The sequence below is a fragment of the Eurosta solidaginis genome, chromosome 2, assembly GCF_040869045.1.
Source record: "Eurosta solidaginis isolate ZX-2024a chromosome 2, ASM4086904v1, whole genome shotgun sequence".
In the NCBI taxonomy this organism is placed as follows: domain Eukaryota; kingdom Metazoa; phylum Arthropoda; class Insecta; order Diptera; family Tephritidae; genus Eurosta; species Eurosta solidaginis.
This window is the reverse complement of record NC_090320.1, coordinates 279,826,784-279,842,582: the sequence shown is the minus strand read 5'-3', so window position 1 is coordinate 279,842,582 and position 15,799 is coordinate 279,826,784. Positions and strand designations below refer to the sequence as shown.

The following is a 15,799-nucleotide window of genomic DNA, read 5'->3' as shown; positions in this document are numbered from 1 at the left end:
TATATGAAAGGCTGTTACAGCCTCGCTTTGTATTGTTTTTTTGAGGAACTATAATAATGGCGACCATGGCGGGGTGGTAACGTGCTCATCCCACAATACCGAAGGTCCTGTGCTCAAGTAAGGGCAAAGCAACATCGAAAATTTAGAAAACAGTTTTTGATGTGTGTACATCTTTGCTATAGTAAGGGCATCCAGATTTTAACCGTAAGCGTATTATTTAAAAGTGGTATGCTATATGGGACAATATGAAGTGTTAGTGCAGAGGTAGTGTGTGGCATTGGTATGCTGTACGGGGAATACAAAATGCATAGTCTGTAGATTAGGCGAAGCGTGTAGTATAGGCATATAGCGTGTTAGATTGGCATGCTGTATGTAGTATATAATTCTAAAAAACAAATTGACGTAGAAGCTCAACGTGAAGGGGCCTTGATAGCACTTTATGCATGTAAAATAATGCAGGGTGTACGGGGGGCCTTCTCTCTCTCATTGGGTATTTACAACGATTGTAAAGCCTATCCTATACTACGGAGTCCTTGTTTAGTTGACAGCCAAACAAAAAAAAAAAAAACTTACCTCCAAAAATTAGAGAGGGTATGGCGGCTATAAAAGCTTAGCATTACGGGAGCCCTGAAAAAAGCCCCAACGGCTTAACTGTATACCCTTCTACGCATTTCACCTGTAGACCTGGTGGCAAAGTACATAGCGTTAACAAGTGAAACGAGGCTCACTGCCTAATGGCTGCTTTAGCGCAGACTGTAGAGCCATAGTAGTATAGCGTCATCAATTACAGGACGCACAGGCTACATGATTCCGTAACTGGATAGTTCTCCCAAGGGTTCGTAAATGGCGGACTACGCGATACACGGTACACCAATTTATTGAAGTAGTGGAAGGAGTAGGGTCTGCGGTATACTGGTCTGATCCGGAAATAAACAGATCCTTCAAGCTGTCATATCACTGTAGCCCTTTTCAAGCGGAAGTAGTAAATGTAACCAAAGCAGAAGAAACACTGGCGAGGCGATATAGGCGATACACGGTACACCGATGGATTCAAAGTAGTGAAAGGAGTAGAGTCTGTGGTATGCAGATCCTTCAAGCTGCAAGATCATTGTAGCATTTTTCAAGCAAAAGTAATAGACGCCACCAAAGCAGTAGAAACACGCTCATTTTGACTAGACGATGTCTTCTGTCGTCACATGCCTTTAAATATGGCTTGGTCATTTAATGCAGATGTGGGAAGTGCGGGTTGGAGAAGGTCACGATCGAGTAAGTTTTGTGCTCGTGCCCTGTGCTTGCCAGGCTAATATTCTAGCGTTCGTATATCGAGCGCCCGACGATTTTTTCATAATAATAACAGTTTTTTCGTTCATTGTTGCTTTAAACATAGTTTGAAAATTATTTTTAGCTTTTTAAGGGCTAATTAATGGTGACTATAACTATAAAACCATAACCAGATAAAACAGCTGATCGAACCTACCTTATGGAAATCAATGTAATCGATTAATGGTGCCATACCATAACGCTAACGCCATAACCATACCATAGCCAACCAATTGGTTTTTGGTTTCTCGCCATATCCATAACCAAAAAATATGTGAGTTGGTGAATTTAATAACTGTTTGTAGATTTTATTCATTGTTTTGGATACGTTATGACTAAGGGAGTGGTTACGACTATGGTGTTAGGGTTAAGGAAGTTTAATTAACTCTTTAGTTCGATATTATTTATAAAAAACACCCTTTGAATTATCTGATGGGTTGATCCTTATTTTTTTAATTCTAGTGGACTGTCTTTTTTTCGAAATTACCTTTAAAACAAACAATTTCGTAGCGATGATTCCATCATGTTTCGTAGCATGTAATCACATAAACATCAAATTCAAAAAAAAAAATGAAATTTCATAAAAATTAAATTGAACCTTTTATCGATTTTCTGCAATTTTTCGCAAAGTAACAACTCTGCTTTTATTGTGTTGCCCTTGTAATGACATTGAATCGGCTGCTAAAAGGTTTGACAACGATAAGCAGCAGGAAACTTTTGCTCAAATCTTTCGGAGAGCAACATTTTTTTGGACATTTAATTTATATTCAAGAAAGATTATCCTCTTGTGATAAAAAAGGAAATAGTAATAAGGGCGGTAAAATGGCGTTTAACAAATTAAGCATTGAAAGTTTGGATCTAAATGGCAGACGTGTGCTGATGAGGCAAGTGATAGCAACAAATTTGAGTGAATTGCATAAATCCAAACGTTGATATGTTAATATGTGTGCAATTTTTCAGAGTTGACTTCAATGTTCCAATCAAAGAGGGTAAAATAACCAGCAACCAACGTATTGTCGCTGCTTTGGATAGTATTAAATATGCATTGGATGCAAAAGCCAAGTCTGTTGTAAGTATTTGAATACATTCCTACTCATAATAAATAATCCCCTCTGCGGTAAAAGCCGCTGCATCATGCCCTACACAAGGCAAGTAGATATACTAGCACCGCTTAACCAACTTAAATCAATACATTGGCTGGAGAGGAGAACACTTTAGAGGCTACCCGTAAGAGGTTGGAAAATCAAATTGGTCATGGGAGAGAGTTGGATGACCTAGATAGTTGTGCACAGCCTTAATGTGACATTAAGTGCTCACTAGTACCAGAATATGTGGGAAAACTAAAGAGATAGTCTGACAGCCCCGAAAAGGTACACATTTGGCCACAACATAAGTACAAACATTATCTTATCGCTCAACTTTTTGCACGCCTTTAGTACCACCAGTCGCCGGACACTAAACAACGATTTAACAAACTCGGTACATATCCTCACTAACATGTCGGTGCCCCCAGCGGGTTAGGGGGTTTAGAATATACCCGCCGTAGGTATGCCTGTCGGAAGAGGCGACTAAAATACCAATTTGATTCAAGGGGTTGTGTAGCGGAACTCTTTTAAGGGGTTGCCAGCGCAATATATAGCTTCTCCAACCCAATTGTCAACCTCAATTACCCGTGGCGAATCCTGTTTCTGGCGACCCCAAGTTCCTTATGAATATAGGGCGTGTGTGGATGGTATGGTTTCATGTGGTCATACCAAATCGATCCCGTGAGGTCGGACTAGTACCTTAATGGTGCTTGTTACCGGAACGTACTGAATGTGCATCCGGCAAAGGACCAACAATATCGATAACACTCCCCAAGGCCTTCAGGAAGTATCCTTATCGCTACAACAACAACAACAAGCATGTCGCCGCACCAGTGGTTTAGTCAGAATTATACTAGACCTCTTGATTGAAACTTGGATAAGGTGTTAGGGACTAGATGGAAACAAAATAATGCAATCCTATAGCTATGTAACCTTTTTATCTAATTTAAAAAAATTCGACGTATTAATAAAATCATATTTTCATAGGTGCTCATGTCACATTTAGGACGCCCAGATGGGCAGAAAAATCAAAAATACACCTTAGCTCCAGTGGCTGACGAATTAAAAAAACTGCTCGGCAAAGATGTTAAATTCTTATCCGATTGCGTTGGTCCACAAGTAGAACAAGAATGTAAAGATCCAACACCTGGTACAATTATCTTGTTAGAAAATTTGCGCTTCTATGTTGAGGAGGAGGGAAAAGGTATTGACGCCAGCGGCGCGAAGGTGAAGGCTGATCCAGCAAAAGTAAAAGAGTTTCGTGAAAGTTTAGCCAAACTTGGTGATGTGTACGTTAATGATGCCTTCGGTACAGCACATCGCGCTCACAGTTCAATGATGGGTGAAGGTTTTGACAAACGAGCTGCCGGTTTACTATTAAACAAGGAATTAAAATATTTCGCTCAAGCACTAGATAACCCACCTAAACCATTCTTAGCTATTTTGGGTGGTGCTAAAGTAGCAGATAAAATTCAATTGATTTCTAATTTATTGGATAAGGTGCATGAGATGGTGATTGGCGGTGGTATGGCATTCACATTCTTAAAAGTAATTAATAACATGAAAATTGGCGCATCACTATTCGATGAAGAAGGTGCGAAGATTGTTAATGATTTAGTTGCTAAAGCGAAGAAAAATAATGTTCAATTGCATTTGCCTGTCGATTTTATTTGTGCCGATAAATTTGCTGAAGATGCAAAAACTTGTGAAGCAACCGTTGAGCAAGGTGTTCCCGATGGTTATATGGGTTTAGATGTTGGCCCAAAATCGAGAGAATTATTTAAAGAACCCATTTGCCGTGCAAAAATCATTGTTTGGAATGGGTAAGTTTGTATTTAAATAGAGTTTTGATATTGATAATGATTTTTTCATTATTACGCTATCTCCTTTACAGCCCACCGGGTGTCTTCGAATTTCCCAATTTTGCTAATGGTACAAAGGCGCTTATGGATTATGTAGTTTCGGCAACCGAAAGCGGCGCTGTTACTATTATTGGTGGTGGAGATACGGCTTCATGCTGCGCCAAATGGGGTACAGAATCTAAAGTATCGCATGTTTCAACTGGTGGTGGTGCATCGTTGGAATTACTTGAGGGCAAAACCCTGCCAGGTGTAGCCGCATTGAGCAATGCTTAAAAGAGTGTATATACTATTTAAAGTCAATTGGAGACAGATCACAAGAGACATATTTAGTAATATTACAAAATAATATAGGCATCCAAGTAGATGAAAAAAATGTCATTAAATCAATGAAGAAATTGGTCTGTATATGTATTAGATTGTTGAAGATTTAAAAATCATCAAAATAAATAATAAATATAAATAATAAACGGAAGTCGTGTGTATTATTCTCCAAAAATATTAGAAACCAATAACTGGCTTTACCATAATAATGAACAATGAGCGGTTAGCATATTGCATTTAAGTTCGAAAATACAATTACGAACACAAAGATAAACGCAAAAATTAACACATTTTGTTTTAGAAAAACTTCAATACATAATATAACGAAAAATATGTAAAACATTTTCTAACACATTTTCGAAAAAAATTGATAAGATTTTAAGGCAGGGCGGCAATTCACGTTCAGTTTTTTTAAATGCTTAAATTTTACAAACTTTGTAGAAAATTAACACGCGTTTCGGAAAATTCTTTCTCGTTTTTTGAATTTTTTCGAAAACGGTATAGACCTGGTTTAAACAATTCCCGTTATAATATTCCTTCCAAAAATTGTAACAAAAAATTTCGAAACATTTATGAAGAGTTTTAAACACTTCTAATAGTGTCTTGGTTGTTGTTATACAGCTCATTCGGAAAAGTTTTATTAAAAGTTTTTAAACTTGTATGAACGGTTCTAGAATGTTTTGGAAAGCATTTCTAAAAAATGGTTGTTTAAATAAAAGAAAATTTATGAAGTTTATTAATAGTTATTTCTGCTATATTCGATATATAATTAGTAAAACAGTCGCTGTGATCATTTTTCACTTTCTTGTAAAATTTGAGTTCATAGCAGCCGAGGTACGCTGTATATTATTCAAATTTGAACGTATACGCGAACCAACTGAAGAATGGGTGGCAATCGCTTTTTTTACTTCCTTATTAATAAACTCTTTATCGAACTCTTGCGTTTTGTATTGATCTTCTTCCCTTGCATTTGCTTCTCGTTGCTTTTTTACTGATTTTACACGATCTTCCTCACGCCAACTTGCATTTTCCATCATCTCCCTTAGGCGTGCCTCCTTCTCAGCATCGCTGAATTTTCCCTGTAAAACTTTGCTGGAATTAGAGGAGGTTTTGTTTGCAGTAGATGACGACGACGATTGCGTAATGTTTCTTTCATTTTCGTTACGGTTTCCTGATCTCACATGACGTTGAGGTGAACGTGAAGTGGAGCACTTTCGTGGAGATTGAGAAAGCTCTCTTTTGCGTGGCCGCCGTTCAGGTGAACGCGTTGATGAGCGTTTTTGGCGATTCCTACTCTTTTGCGTGGATTGAGAACGCGATCTATGATTTCTTTGCTTATCACTATAATCATGTTCCCTAGATCTTCTTCGCCGATCGCTTGTTTGTTTAGTATATTTAGCATTACGATCTACCCTTTTTTTACTTTTCGCAATACTTTCATTTTCTTTAGCTTTGCTGCGTAATTCTTTTTCTACAGAGGGTGACGTTGAATATTGCCTTGTACGTGGTTCTGCGGGTGATCGCTCTGTTTCCCGTTGTCGTTCATGGTCGTTCGTTAATGTCGTACGGGGCGAATTTGAACGCTTTCTAGAATACTTCTGAGGTTCGTTTATATTTGGCGATCTTGATCGCGATATTACATTTTGACCTTTGTGACGCTCGTCCGGAGGAAGCGTTATAGTTTGAGGTGATCTCGATCGTGAACGTCGTCGATATTTGTTACTAGGTGATCTTGAAGAAGGTGATTTCCTCTGTTGCCTACGATTTCGGTCGTGGAAACTGTCGACCTCTTCTCTTCCTTTGCTATCCTTCAATCTACTCATTTTATAACCATCAATACCTTCTGTGCTCGTTGAACGCTTTCGACGACTCTTATGCTTACGATCACCAGCAGCTTTGTCCAACTCCTTTGTGATTGTTTCAAATTTAGCATCTAATAATTTGGATAGATTTAAACCGGAAAAATCTTTTTTATTCAACCTTTTGTAGCGCTTTTCTAACTCCTTATCTAAATCATTTCCGACATCACTGAGTGAATCGGATGAATCATCATTTGAGGAAGATTTTGCTCGCTTTTTGTGCTTTTTCTTGGATTTCTTGGATTTTTTGGTTTTCTTAGACTTTTTGAGCAATTGCTCTGACTTGAGTATGCGATGTAGCTCTTTGAGTTTTACCGGATTTTCTAAAATCTTTTTTCTAGACTCCATTTCACGTTGTTTGATAAGCATTAAGGGATCTTCCATAACCTTACGCTGCAAGTCAACTTGCTCCTTAGACTCTATGTTACGATATGCTCTTATAGAGAAAGGTATCACCTCGTGCTCAACATGATTTATGGACTGTTTTACCCCAACCATGTTACTTTGAGTTTTCCTTTGTTCTTCAGCCTGCAGCATTTCAAATGATTTGTCAATAGTTCGTCCAAGTAGATATTCATCACGATTTATAAGATCTGTACTACCTGCAATTAATGAAATAAAGTTGCCTTACATATCTCATACTACAACAGTGAATTAGTTACTTTTATACATCCATTCTAATTTTTTATCCTCCTGTGGTAGTACACCAGAATTACGCCCGATTTGTTTCAGTTCTTCTCTGGTTTTCTCTTCTTCAATTTCTCGGCGTAAGTCCTTGAGCTTTTTATCCTCTTGTAACTTGGCTTGTTCCGCTTTCCAAACTTTTTCTTGGTTTTTCATTGTATGAGGATGCCAAGATTTTTTCAGATTCAGATCACCTCCTCCCATTGTGGATTTTTCTACGATTTAAAACTTGGATCTGTTAAATTTCTAAACTCTACAAGATAGCTAACTGCCCAAAAGAATATTTGCACGGGAAAATTAACTTTTCTTCTGTAAACATAAACAGAGAAATCAGCTGTAGTATTTTCAGACATTCATTTCATTGTCGGAGTTACTAATTTGGCTTAAGGCCAAATTAAACTTCCTTAAGGGCGGATTAATGGTGAATTATAACCATAAAGCCAAAACCAGATAAAAGCTGGAGTCATTGGTGCCGTATGTCGTATCGCTGTATCCGTATCCCTAACGTAATCAGCTGTTTATCGGTACGACGGTAAACCAAAACCCAATTGGTTGGCTACGATACGGTTACGACCTTAGCGGCACCAATAATCGATTGCATTGATTCTCATAAGGTTGGTCGAATCAGCTGTTATAAGGTTACCGATACGGTTACCGATAAAGCACCAATGTCTCCAGCTAAAACAGCTGATCACACCTACCTTATGGAAATCAATGTAATCGAGTTAGCGTTATGGTCTGGCACCATTAATCGATTACATTGATTTCCATAAGGTAGGTTCGATCAGCTGTTTTAATTGGTTATGGCTTTATGGTTATAAGTCACCATTAATTCGCCCTTTAAGGCTCCATTACTGATACTTAGCATAGACTTGACTTGACTTGAGAACTGTCACTTACAGTTCTGTTAAATGAACAGTGCATGTTACTGATTACTCAAAACTTGGCAACACTTAACTTGACTTAGAAGTCTGTTGAATTTTGATTTTCTATGTAAGTTCTAAGTGACGTTTACATTTTGAGATGCCATTTGTTTGTTTCCATGTCATTTTGACATTTTGTCATACAAATTGACATTTATTTAAAAGAAAATTTCAAACCTGATTATGATGCCAGATTGTATGCGCTAAGTGGAGTATAATCGTGGCTAAGTTGCCAAGTTTACACCAAGTCAAGTCAAGTCTATGCTAAGTATCAGTAATGGAGCCTTTAAGCTGCAGTCATTGGTGCCGTTTGAGGTATCGCTGTAGTCGTATACCTAACGTAATCAGCTGTTTATCGTTACGACGGTAAACCAAAAACCAATTGGTTGGCTACGATACGGTTACGTTCTTAAGCGCCAAATACACGACACGAACATTTCCGCGAACATTCCCGTTATGTCATGTTTCTGCGACCTTTTCTGTCATGTATGGTCAAAGAGGATAGATATACAAGAGGGCGCACTGTAGAGTTTCTATATGGCACTGAAACAAGTTGGTGTTCCTCTAGAAAAACCAGATTAGGTGTTCACCATGCGTTTTGTTATTCTGTCCGCACCAGCCTGGGCTGTCATTTTTATTTCTTTCTTGTTTTGTTCGTGCGCGCGGCCATTTTTAACACTTTTGTTTGTTTATATTTTCATTTGCAGGTTTTTTGGTTATCCAAAGAAAACAAGTGTTTTTCTAACTGATCGGTTAATCGGATTTTGTGCTGTTGTGACTAATAAAACTTTACAAATTGAATTTTAAAATGCAAAAGAAAATTATTAAGTGATGGTGCAAATGTAAATTTGTGTAATAAAGATTGGATAAATGTGCAGAAGTGAAAATGAGGTAGGTACCGTGGTATGTGTATAAATGTACATAGCTACATATATATGCAAGTGCAACAATGTCGACGGAGTTTGTCTTCCATTTAAATAAAATCTAAGAGAGTCAATAGATATGATAACATACATTTCAATGTGTATTACAATTGGTTAAAGTGTGTTAAGTGAGAATATGTAGGTAGTGAGGCAAGCGTATAAATATATATGTACGTATGTATATATGAAAGTGTTGAAATGCCGACGGATTTTGTGCATTCAAGTGGTCCAAAGGAAAACTTGCCTTAATTTTTGAAAACTAATTAAAATCTTACAAAATCATTGTACATATTATGTATAGATAGTATGTGTTCAAATAAATCCATACAAATATATATATGTGTGCAATACTTTGTGTTCATCTTTACTCCCTCATCTTATGGTCAAAAGTGCGTCAGAAGAGCAGAAGAATTGTTAAGTGTTCAACCTTATTTAAAGGAAAACTATAACTTTTTTAATACAAACTATGTACTAGCATTAACATTGTGTGGTACCTATATGTTTAAACAAAAGTATTCCTTCACGGCGTGCCCACCCATCTCTCTCCCCACAGTGACAACTGCCACAATTGCAATTCATAACTCTGTAATGAAATCGCAACTGTTTAACGTAAAAGATCGCGGAGGTAACCGATTACATGAATAAAAATAGTATATATTAAAGCCTCAATTCAAAATACAAAGCTAACATCTAGATCGGACCTCCGAGACTCTAATGGCTAAACATCCATAGGAAAGATCGTGTCTGTGTGTTTTCACTCTGTTCTCGAAATCAAAAAAGAAACAGTGGCGTAGTAAGGGGGACGTCAAAAAAAAATTGTTTTTCCCGGGTGCAAGAAAACTTCACACTCGGCCAATTCGGCCCAATCACTTATTTGGAAATCTACAAGTAGCGCAGAAGGAGAGTTTGCCAAAGTCGCTGGCTGTCCAAGTGTGTAAGGTCGTCGCGGCCTGAGTTTCAGTAAAGAGTAAAAGATCAAAGGTCACCTGAAAACTTAAAGGAATGTTCATATATCCACGATTTGTACTGAAAGCCCAATAATTTTGTTGAGCAAGTCCAGGATTTGACCATCTCTCCACGAGTTTGCGTGTACTCTCCCCTATCCACAAGAAATACGAGTCCTAAACTGCACCAATTACTACTGCATCAGCCTGCTCAATATCGCGTGTATGAGCTTTTCGCATATATGCGAATATATATATGAAGATAATACCGTCAATAAAGACCCAAAGGCTTCGGTGGCTAGTGTGCGAATTGACGAAGGCAGAACAGAGGAAGGAGGGGATCTCCACTGAGTTGGCAGAGTCAGGTGGATAAGAACTAGACCTCCCTTGGTTAGGATAGGTTAGGTGGTAGCTGCCCTGATAAGGATAGCTCACTTGGACAACACGAAGGTCCGTTGTGATACCACATACACCAAAAATAACGGTGACCTAGATCCAGCTACTTAGAGAATCGTTGGGTAGCAACGATAAAGCTCCGAATGATACCGATCTCAACTTTGGATATATCCTCGGGAGATCCAAGTGAGTCGCGACCGAAGTACTTTCGCCTAATTCTGGCAAAAGCTGGACAATCAAGCATAAAGTGATTTGGTGATTCCACCTCATCATCCTCCATACAGCTGCAGCAGGATGGAGTTTCCAGTATATTGAGACGTACCGCATGGATACCCATGGGACAGTGCCCTGTCAAAACCCCAATGACCATTGATAGGTGAGCCTTAGTGAACCCAATTATTTCAGCAGACCTCCTGCCATCCACTTTCGGCCAGAAAGATCTTGCTACCCTGCAAGACGTGGTATCCGCCCAGCGTTTGCTGAGCTGATTCGAGGCCCAGCTATGGAGGAGCAATCCACAGGTGGCCAGCGGGATCCCGAAGTCCCTACAGCCATCTTCATCCCGTTCAGTTGTACCGATGCGGGCTAAGAGATCCGCTTGACAGTTACCCGGGATATCACTATGGCCCGGGACCCAGATAATCTTAATTGTAAAATAATTCGATGCAATCGCAAGCGAGGTCAGGCACTCCCAGACCACCCTCGATCGCACTGTAGTTGAGCTCAAGGCCTTGATAGCCGATTGGCTATCAGAGTAGATGTTAAATTCCCTAACCGTGGTAGCACTGGATAGCATTCCATCCACCGCATCCTTAATCGCAGCAATTTCCGCTTGGAATACACTGCAGTGATCAGCCAACTTAAACTTGCGGCTTAAATTTAGCTCTTGACAAAAGACCCCCCCACCAACCTTTCCATCCAGCTTTGACCCATCCGTGAACAAGTTAACCGGTCCCATGCCCCAGATAATTCCTCTTCCTCCCTTGGTACTCCAAAGTGAATATTTTTGAATATGGTGTTTCATACCATTCTAAAAAATCGGCAAAAGCGTTTACCGATTCTGTGTGGATTTGGTCTAGGGCCTTCTAATACTTGCCTGGATCAAACGGCTGTGTTGGCAGGTGCCATATAGTGCTTATTGATGCAGGGTTCTTATTATTTTTATTTAACTTTGTATTTTAGTTACTTTGAACTTTGTAATTTTCAATATTGATTTTTAAATTTTCAAAAGTTTTGATTATTGTGAAAAATGAAAAATAAAATAAACGCATACATTAAGGCGTATTGAAAAATATAGTTTAAAGTTTTTATAAATAAAAACGTAGTTTAAATCTCCACAATTGAGATGTTCCCCTACCCTACCCTACCGTTTGTTAATTTTTTCTCTACACCACAGTAGTATACCATCAATTGCCTCATCTTGGAATATTCACGCAAGGAAAGTTATTGATGTCTGTACATGGGGCAAATATACGAAATTTTCGCCAAAAATTGGCAATCGTCAATCACCTCACCTATCATTTATCCTGCTTCATTAATATCCGAGGCTCTGGCGACCCCGAGCTCCTCATAGATCTAGCGGGTGGGAGGGCTGCATGGTCTAGAAAGTCGCATGTGGTCATAACAAATCGTTCCCGAGATGGTCGGGCTTGGTACCGGATCTGCATCCGGCAAAGGACCATCAACATCGATAACATTCCCCAAGGCCTTCGGGGAATGTCCTTATCGCTACAACAACAACAACATGGCGTTACGCTACCGACTTTTGGGTGTGACGTTCGATCAGCATCTACATTTTGAAGAGTATGCAACCGCAAGTGTACCTAAAATCCAAAGCCGCAATAAAATCCTCAAATCTCTTGCCGGCAGCACTTGGGGTAAAGACAATGATTCGCTCATTACCACTTACAAAGCAATTGGCCGGCCGATTGCATGCTACGCGTCCCCGATATCGTCGCCAGGCCTAAAAGTTAGTCACTGGAAGAAAATACAGGCCTGCCAAAAGATTTATTGATTGAAGCGATACGGGCTGTCTTCTTATGTCCCCAGAACACCACCTACACAATGAGGGAGAGAAATGAAATGCTGAACAAACAGTTTCTCTTGAATACCCAGAAACCTGGGCATCCCAAAAAAAAAAAAAACAATTGATTGATGAGGCTACACCTCCCAGGGGCTTAAGGGGTCATCTCCGTAAACACCTGAGAACACAGCCGTATGAAGCAAAAGCACAAGCAGGCCCACAGTGATATCCACAAACAGGCGTCGGACCTCTATGTCAGGAATTGCACGGCGAATCCAGTTCTTAAAGAAAAATACCCAGAACTAGCAGAAGAGGAAAGCACTCTCCCTAGGTAAATGCGCGTCATTCTAGCTCAACTTCGATCTGGGTACTGTAGCAGGTTAAACTCTTACCTATCCAGAATCAACCCCGACATACGTACTGCTTGGTATGTGTCCCCACATGACACCAACCATCTCTTCAATTGTAATGTGGAATCAACGCCTCTAACACCCTTCTTACTATGGTTCACTCCTGTTGAAACTGCAAGTTTTCTTGGACTGTCGTTAGAGGATTTTGATGACAATTTGTGATCGGTCGTGCCTATGGGATGAGCGAAGCACTGCTACAACAACAATATTAACTATCAAGAACTTTCCTTCGACACTTATTTTGGTATGTGTACCGAGCAAAGATGGTGTCAGAACAACACTACACACGTATAATGATTGGCCATTGTGGCGTCGAAATACCCATATCTAGAGGCTGGATAGGAAAAAAGTTCCAAAATCCGCCCTTAAAACTCGAGGCTTGTGTTGTGCTTAGACGAAACGTTTATTTTTTTTTTTTTTGAAGAGCAGAAATGGGCCACTGTTTTGATATTGGGAAGCCTTTTAATGTGCATTTGAGCTCTGAAGTTGTTTTCACACAGCTGGATTGGCCAACCGTGTTGTACCCCCATAAAGTACCGTTTTACTTTCACCAAACGGAGAAAAAACTATTTTAACTTTTAATTTAATTTGATGCTTTACTTTTGATGCTTCACTTTAGGTGCGCATCCAGTTTCTGAATCTATGGGTTATTGTCCACGGGACCATAGGTCTGAAATGAATTTCGAGCTTCCCTAATCAAGTGAGAAAATTTTGATATAAAATTTTCTAACAAGGAGGCTCGAAGTTCATTTCAAACCTATGGTCCCATGGGGAATATTACTCAGTATGACCCATAGATTCAGAAACTGGTTGTGCCTTTTCAACAATAAATTTGACCCGCTCTAATTAGTTTCTTAAGGAATGTGAAAAGGTATGCCTTTTCCTTTTTTTAAATAACATCAAATTAAATAAATTCAGTAACAGCTTAACCATATATTAACGCATTACGTTAGCGGACGAGCAACGGACTAAAGTTTTCATTACTCATACTTGAGAACCTAACCTTGATTATACTTCACTTACCACATTCGTTTAGCATTGCACTTGACTTTTTCCCAAAACGAAATGAAAAACACAAAACTTATTTGCTAATATGTTCAAAGAAATACCAAAATAAAATTTTAAAAACATAAATGGCATTCAAGATTGCCGATGTCACTTAGAAGTTAGGTAGAAAATCAAAAATCAAGCCAAGTCAAGTATTTGGTAATCAGTTACATTTAAGCGCGGTATCCAGATCATAAGAAAACGCTAAAGAATGTTTTTTATTTTCCCCTTGTATTTACTTATTTATATTCGTATTTTGCTTTATTGATATTCGTTTTATTTACAAAACTTCGTTCAAAATGTAGTCTGGATCCATGTTTCAATTACTAGAGGTTTGTTCTCCAATGATGACATAGCTTTGGCACTCCCAAATTGAAAAATCTGGACGGGTTGCTTTTACGAAGTAAGGAAAACGGGGAATAATTCAATCCCCTTCACGAAAATTGTAGTAGAAAAGTAGCTTTAGTAATATATTAGTAGGGATAATAAATTTGTAAATGCCAACAGGTTTTGGCGGAAATAATTAATTTTCTACTAAATATTTCGTCAATTGATAAAGAGTTATGTTGGTTTGCTCATTATTTCAGAATTTGTTTGAAGAATACCGTACGTTAGAATTTTATTCAAAAATACACTATCTCAAAATTTGTTTCAAAAACTCCCTATCTGAGCAGCCGCAAAGAACTGACAAAAAAAGAAAAGAAAATGGCTTATTGTCTCAAACCTTTATATTCCGACCTTGACTGACAGAAGAGTTAAGCTTTTGTGTGGTCCTGCTACAAGGCAGTATTTACCTTTTTATTTATTACGGAAAGCCCTTTTCCGTTTAAGTATTCATGGAAGTGAACGATGAATTTCATATTGGTTTAGGTTTCGTATGTTCATAGGTTTACGAAAGTGTACGATTCCTTGGTGTCCGTACTTTTCATAAAATAACCTATGTTCAGCTTTAAATTAGGCTTGGTGAGCAGTGAACGGACTTTACCACTTTATTGGTAGATCTACCAACTTTTTAGCCTATTTTCATTTTCTACCACTGCTACCACCAAAGCCCAAAAATCTACCAACATTTCAATATACATATTCGCATTGAAACCAAATACTGCGATCATTAGGTATATAATAAGTTTGCCATTGCTATTTCAAACGGCGGCCACCGTGGTGTGATGGTAGCGTGCTCCGCCTATCACACCGTATGCCCTGGGTTCAACTCCCGGGCAAAGCAACATCAAAATTTTAGAAATAATGTTTTTCAATTATAAGAAAATTTCTCTAAGCGGGGTCGCCCCTCGGCAGTGTTTGGCAAGCGCTCCGGGTGTATTTCTGCCATGAAAAGCTCTCAGTGAAAACTCATCTGCCGTGCAGATGCCGTTCGGAGTCGGCATAAAACATGTAGGTCCCGTCCGGCCAATTTGTAGGGAAAATCAAGAGGAGCACGACGCAAATTGGAAGAGAAGCTCGGCCTTAGATCTCTTCGGAGGTTATCGCGCCTTACATTTATTTTTTTTTTTTTATTTCAAACGAAGATTACATTTATTTCGGTTTTTATTTTGAAAAATATGTGTACGAATTCAACAATAAATTTGTTTATGAAATAAATGTGGTAAATGAGCACGCAAATATTTCCTATTTTCATCAGTTTTTTGTGAATAATTTTAAACGAAAATAAAAAAAGCTTTAAGTAAATACCAAAGTCGGTTATTTTGTGGCAGTATTCTTGGTACATTGGAAAAATGTTGTTGTAATTAGACATTTCGGTAAATTTTTGTCAGTATTTCAAGCTCGAAATACAGCAAGCAAGTATCATATAGGCATAAGCTGTGTATATACAAATGTCTTTTTTTTGTTTTGTTTACATGTTTTTTTAAAAGTGTTATTTCCATGACATGTGCTTTATTTGTTTTACAATAAAATATGAATTGTTTTGTACAAATATAAACTGTAGCTATTTTTTTCTTGGAAAAAAATCTACAAACTTCTACCACTATTTAAATTTTTCGTC

At 38.4% G+C, this 15,799-nt stretch overlaps 2 protein-coding genes and 1 long non-coding RNA gene across 3 annotated transcripts; 2 read left to right on the top strand and 1 right to left on the bottom strand.

The window, feature by feature from the left end:
• The first annotated feature begins 1,971 nt into the window (after positions 1-1,971).
• Pgk (phosphoglycerate kinase) lies at positions 1,972-4,739 on the top strand. The gene is made up of 4 exons (XM_067768195.1): positions 1,972-2,204; positions 2,281-2,389; positions 3,393-4,228; positions 4,300-4,739. The coding sequence occupies exons 1-4, from the start codon at positions 1,984-1,986 to the stop codon at positions 4,538-4,540; spliced, it is 1,407 nt and encodes a 468-aa protein (XP_067624296.1). The 5' UTR covers positions 1,972-1,983; the 3' UTR covers positions 4,541-4,739.
• On the top strand, positions 2,396-3,188 carry LOC137241043 (uncharacterized). Its single transcript, XR_010949892.1, has 2 exons — positions 2,396-2,690; positions 2,757-3,188. It is a non-coding gene; the product is annotated as an uncharacterized lncRNA (long non-coding RNA).
• Positions 4,740-5,291: 552 nt separating the features above from the next.
• Positions 5,292-14,142, bottom strand: Cwc25 (CWC25 spliceosome associated protein homolog). Its single transcript, XM_067768185.1, has 3 exons — positions 13,774-14,142; positions 7,110-7,346; positions 5,292-7,049 (listed from the first exon to the last, which is right to left on the bottom strand). The coding sequence occupies exons 1-3, from the start codon at positions 13,787-13,789 to the stop codon at positions 5,386-5,388; spliced, it is 1,917 nt and encodes a 638-aa protein (XP_067624286.1). The 5' UTR covers positions 13,790-14,142; the 3' UTR covers positions 5,292-5,385.
• Positions 14,143-15,799: the final 1,657 nt, after the last annotated feature.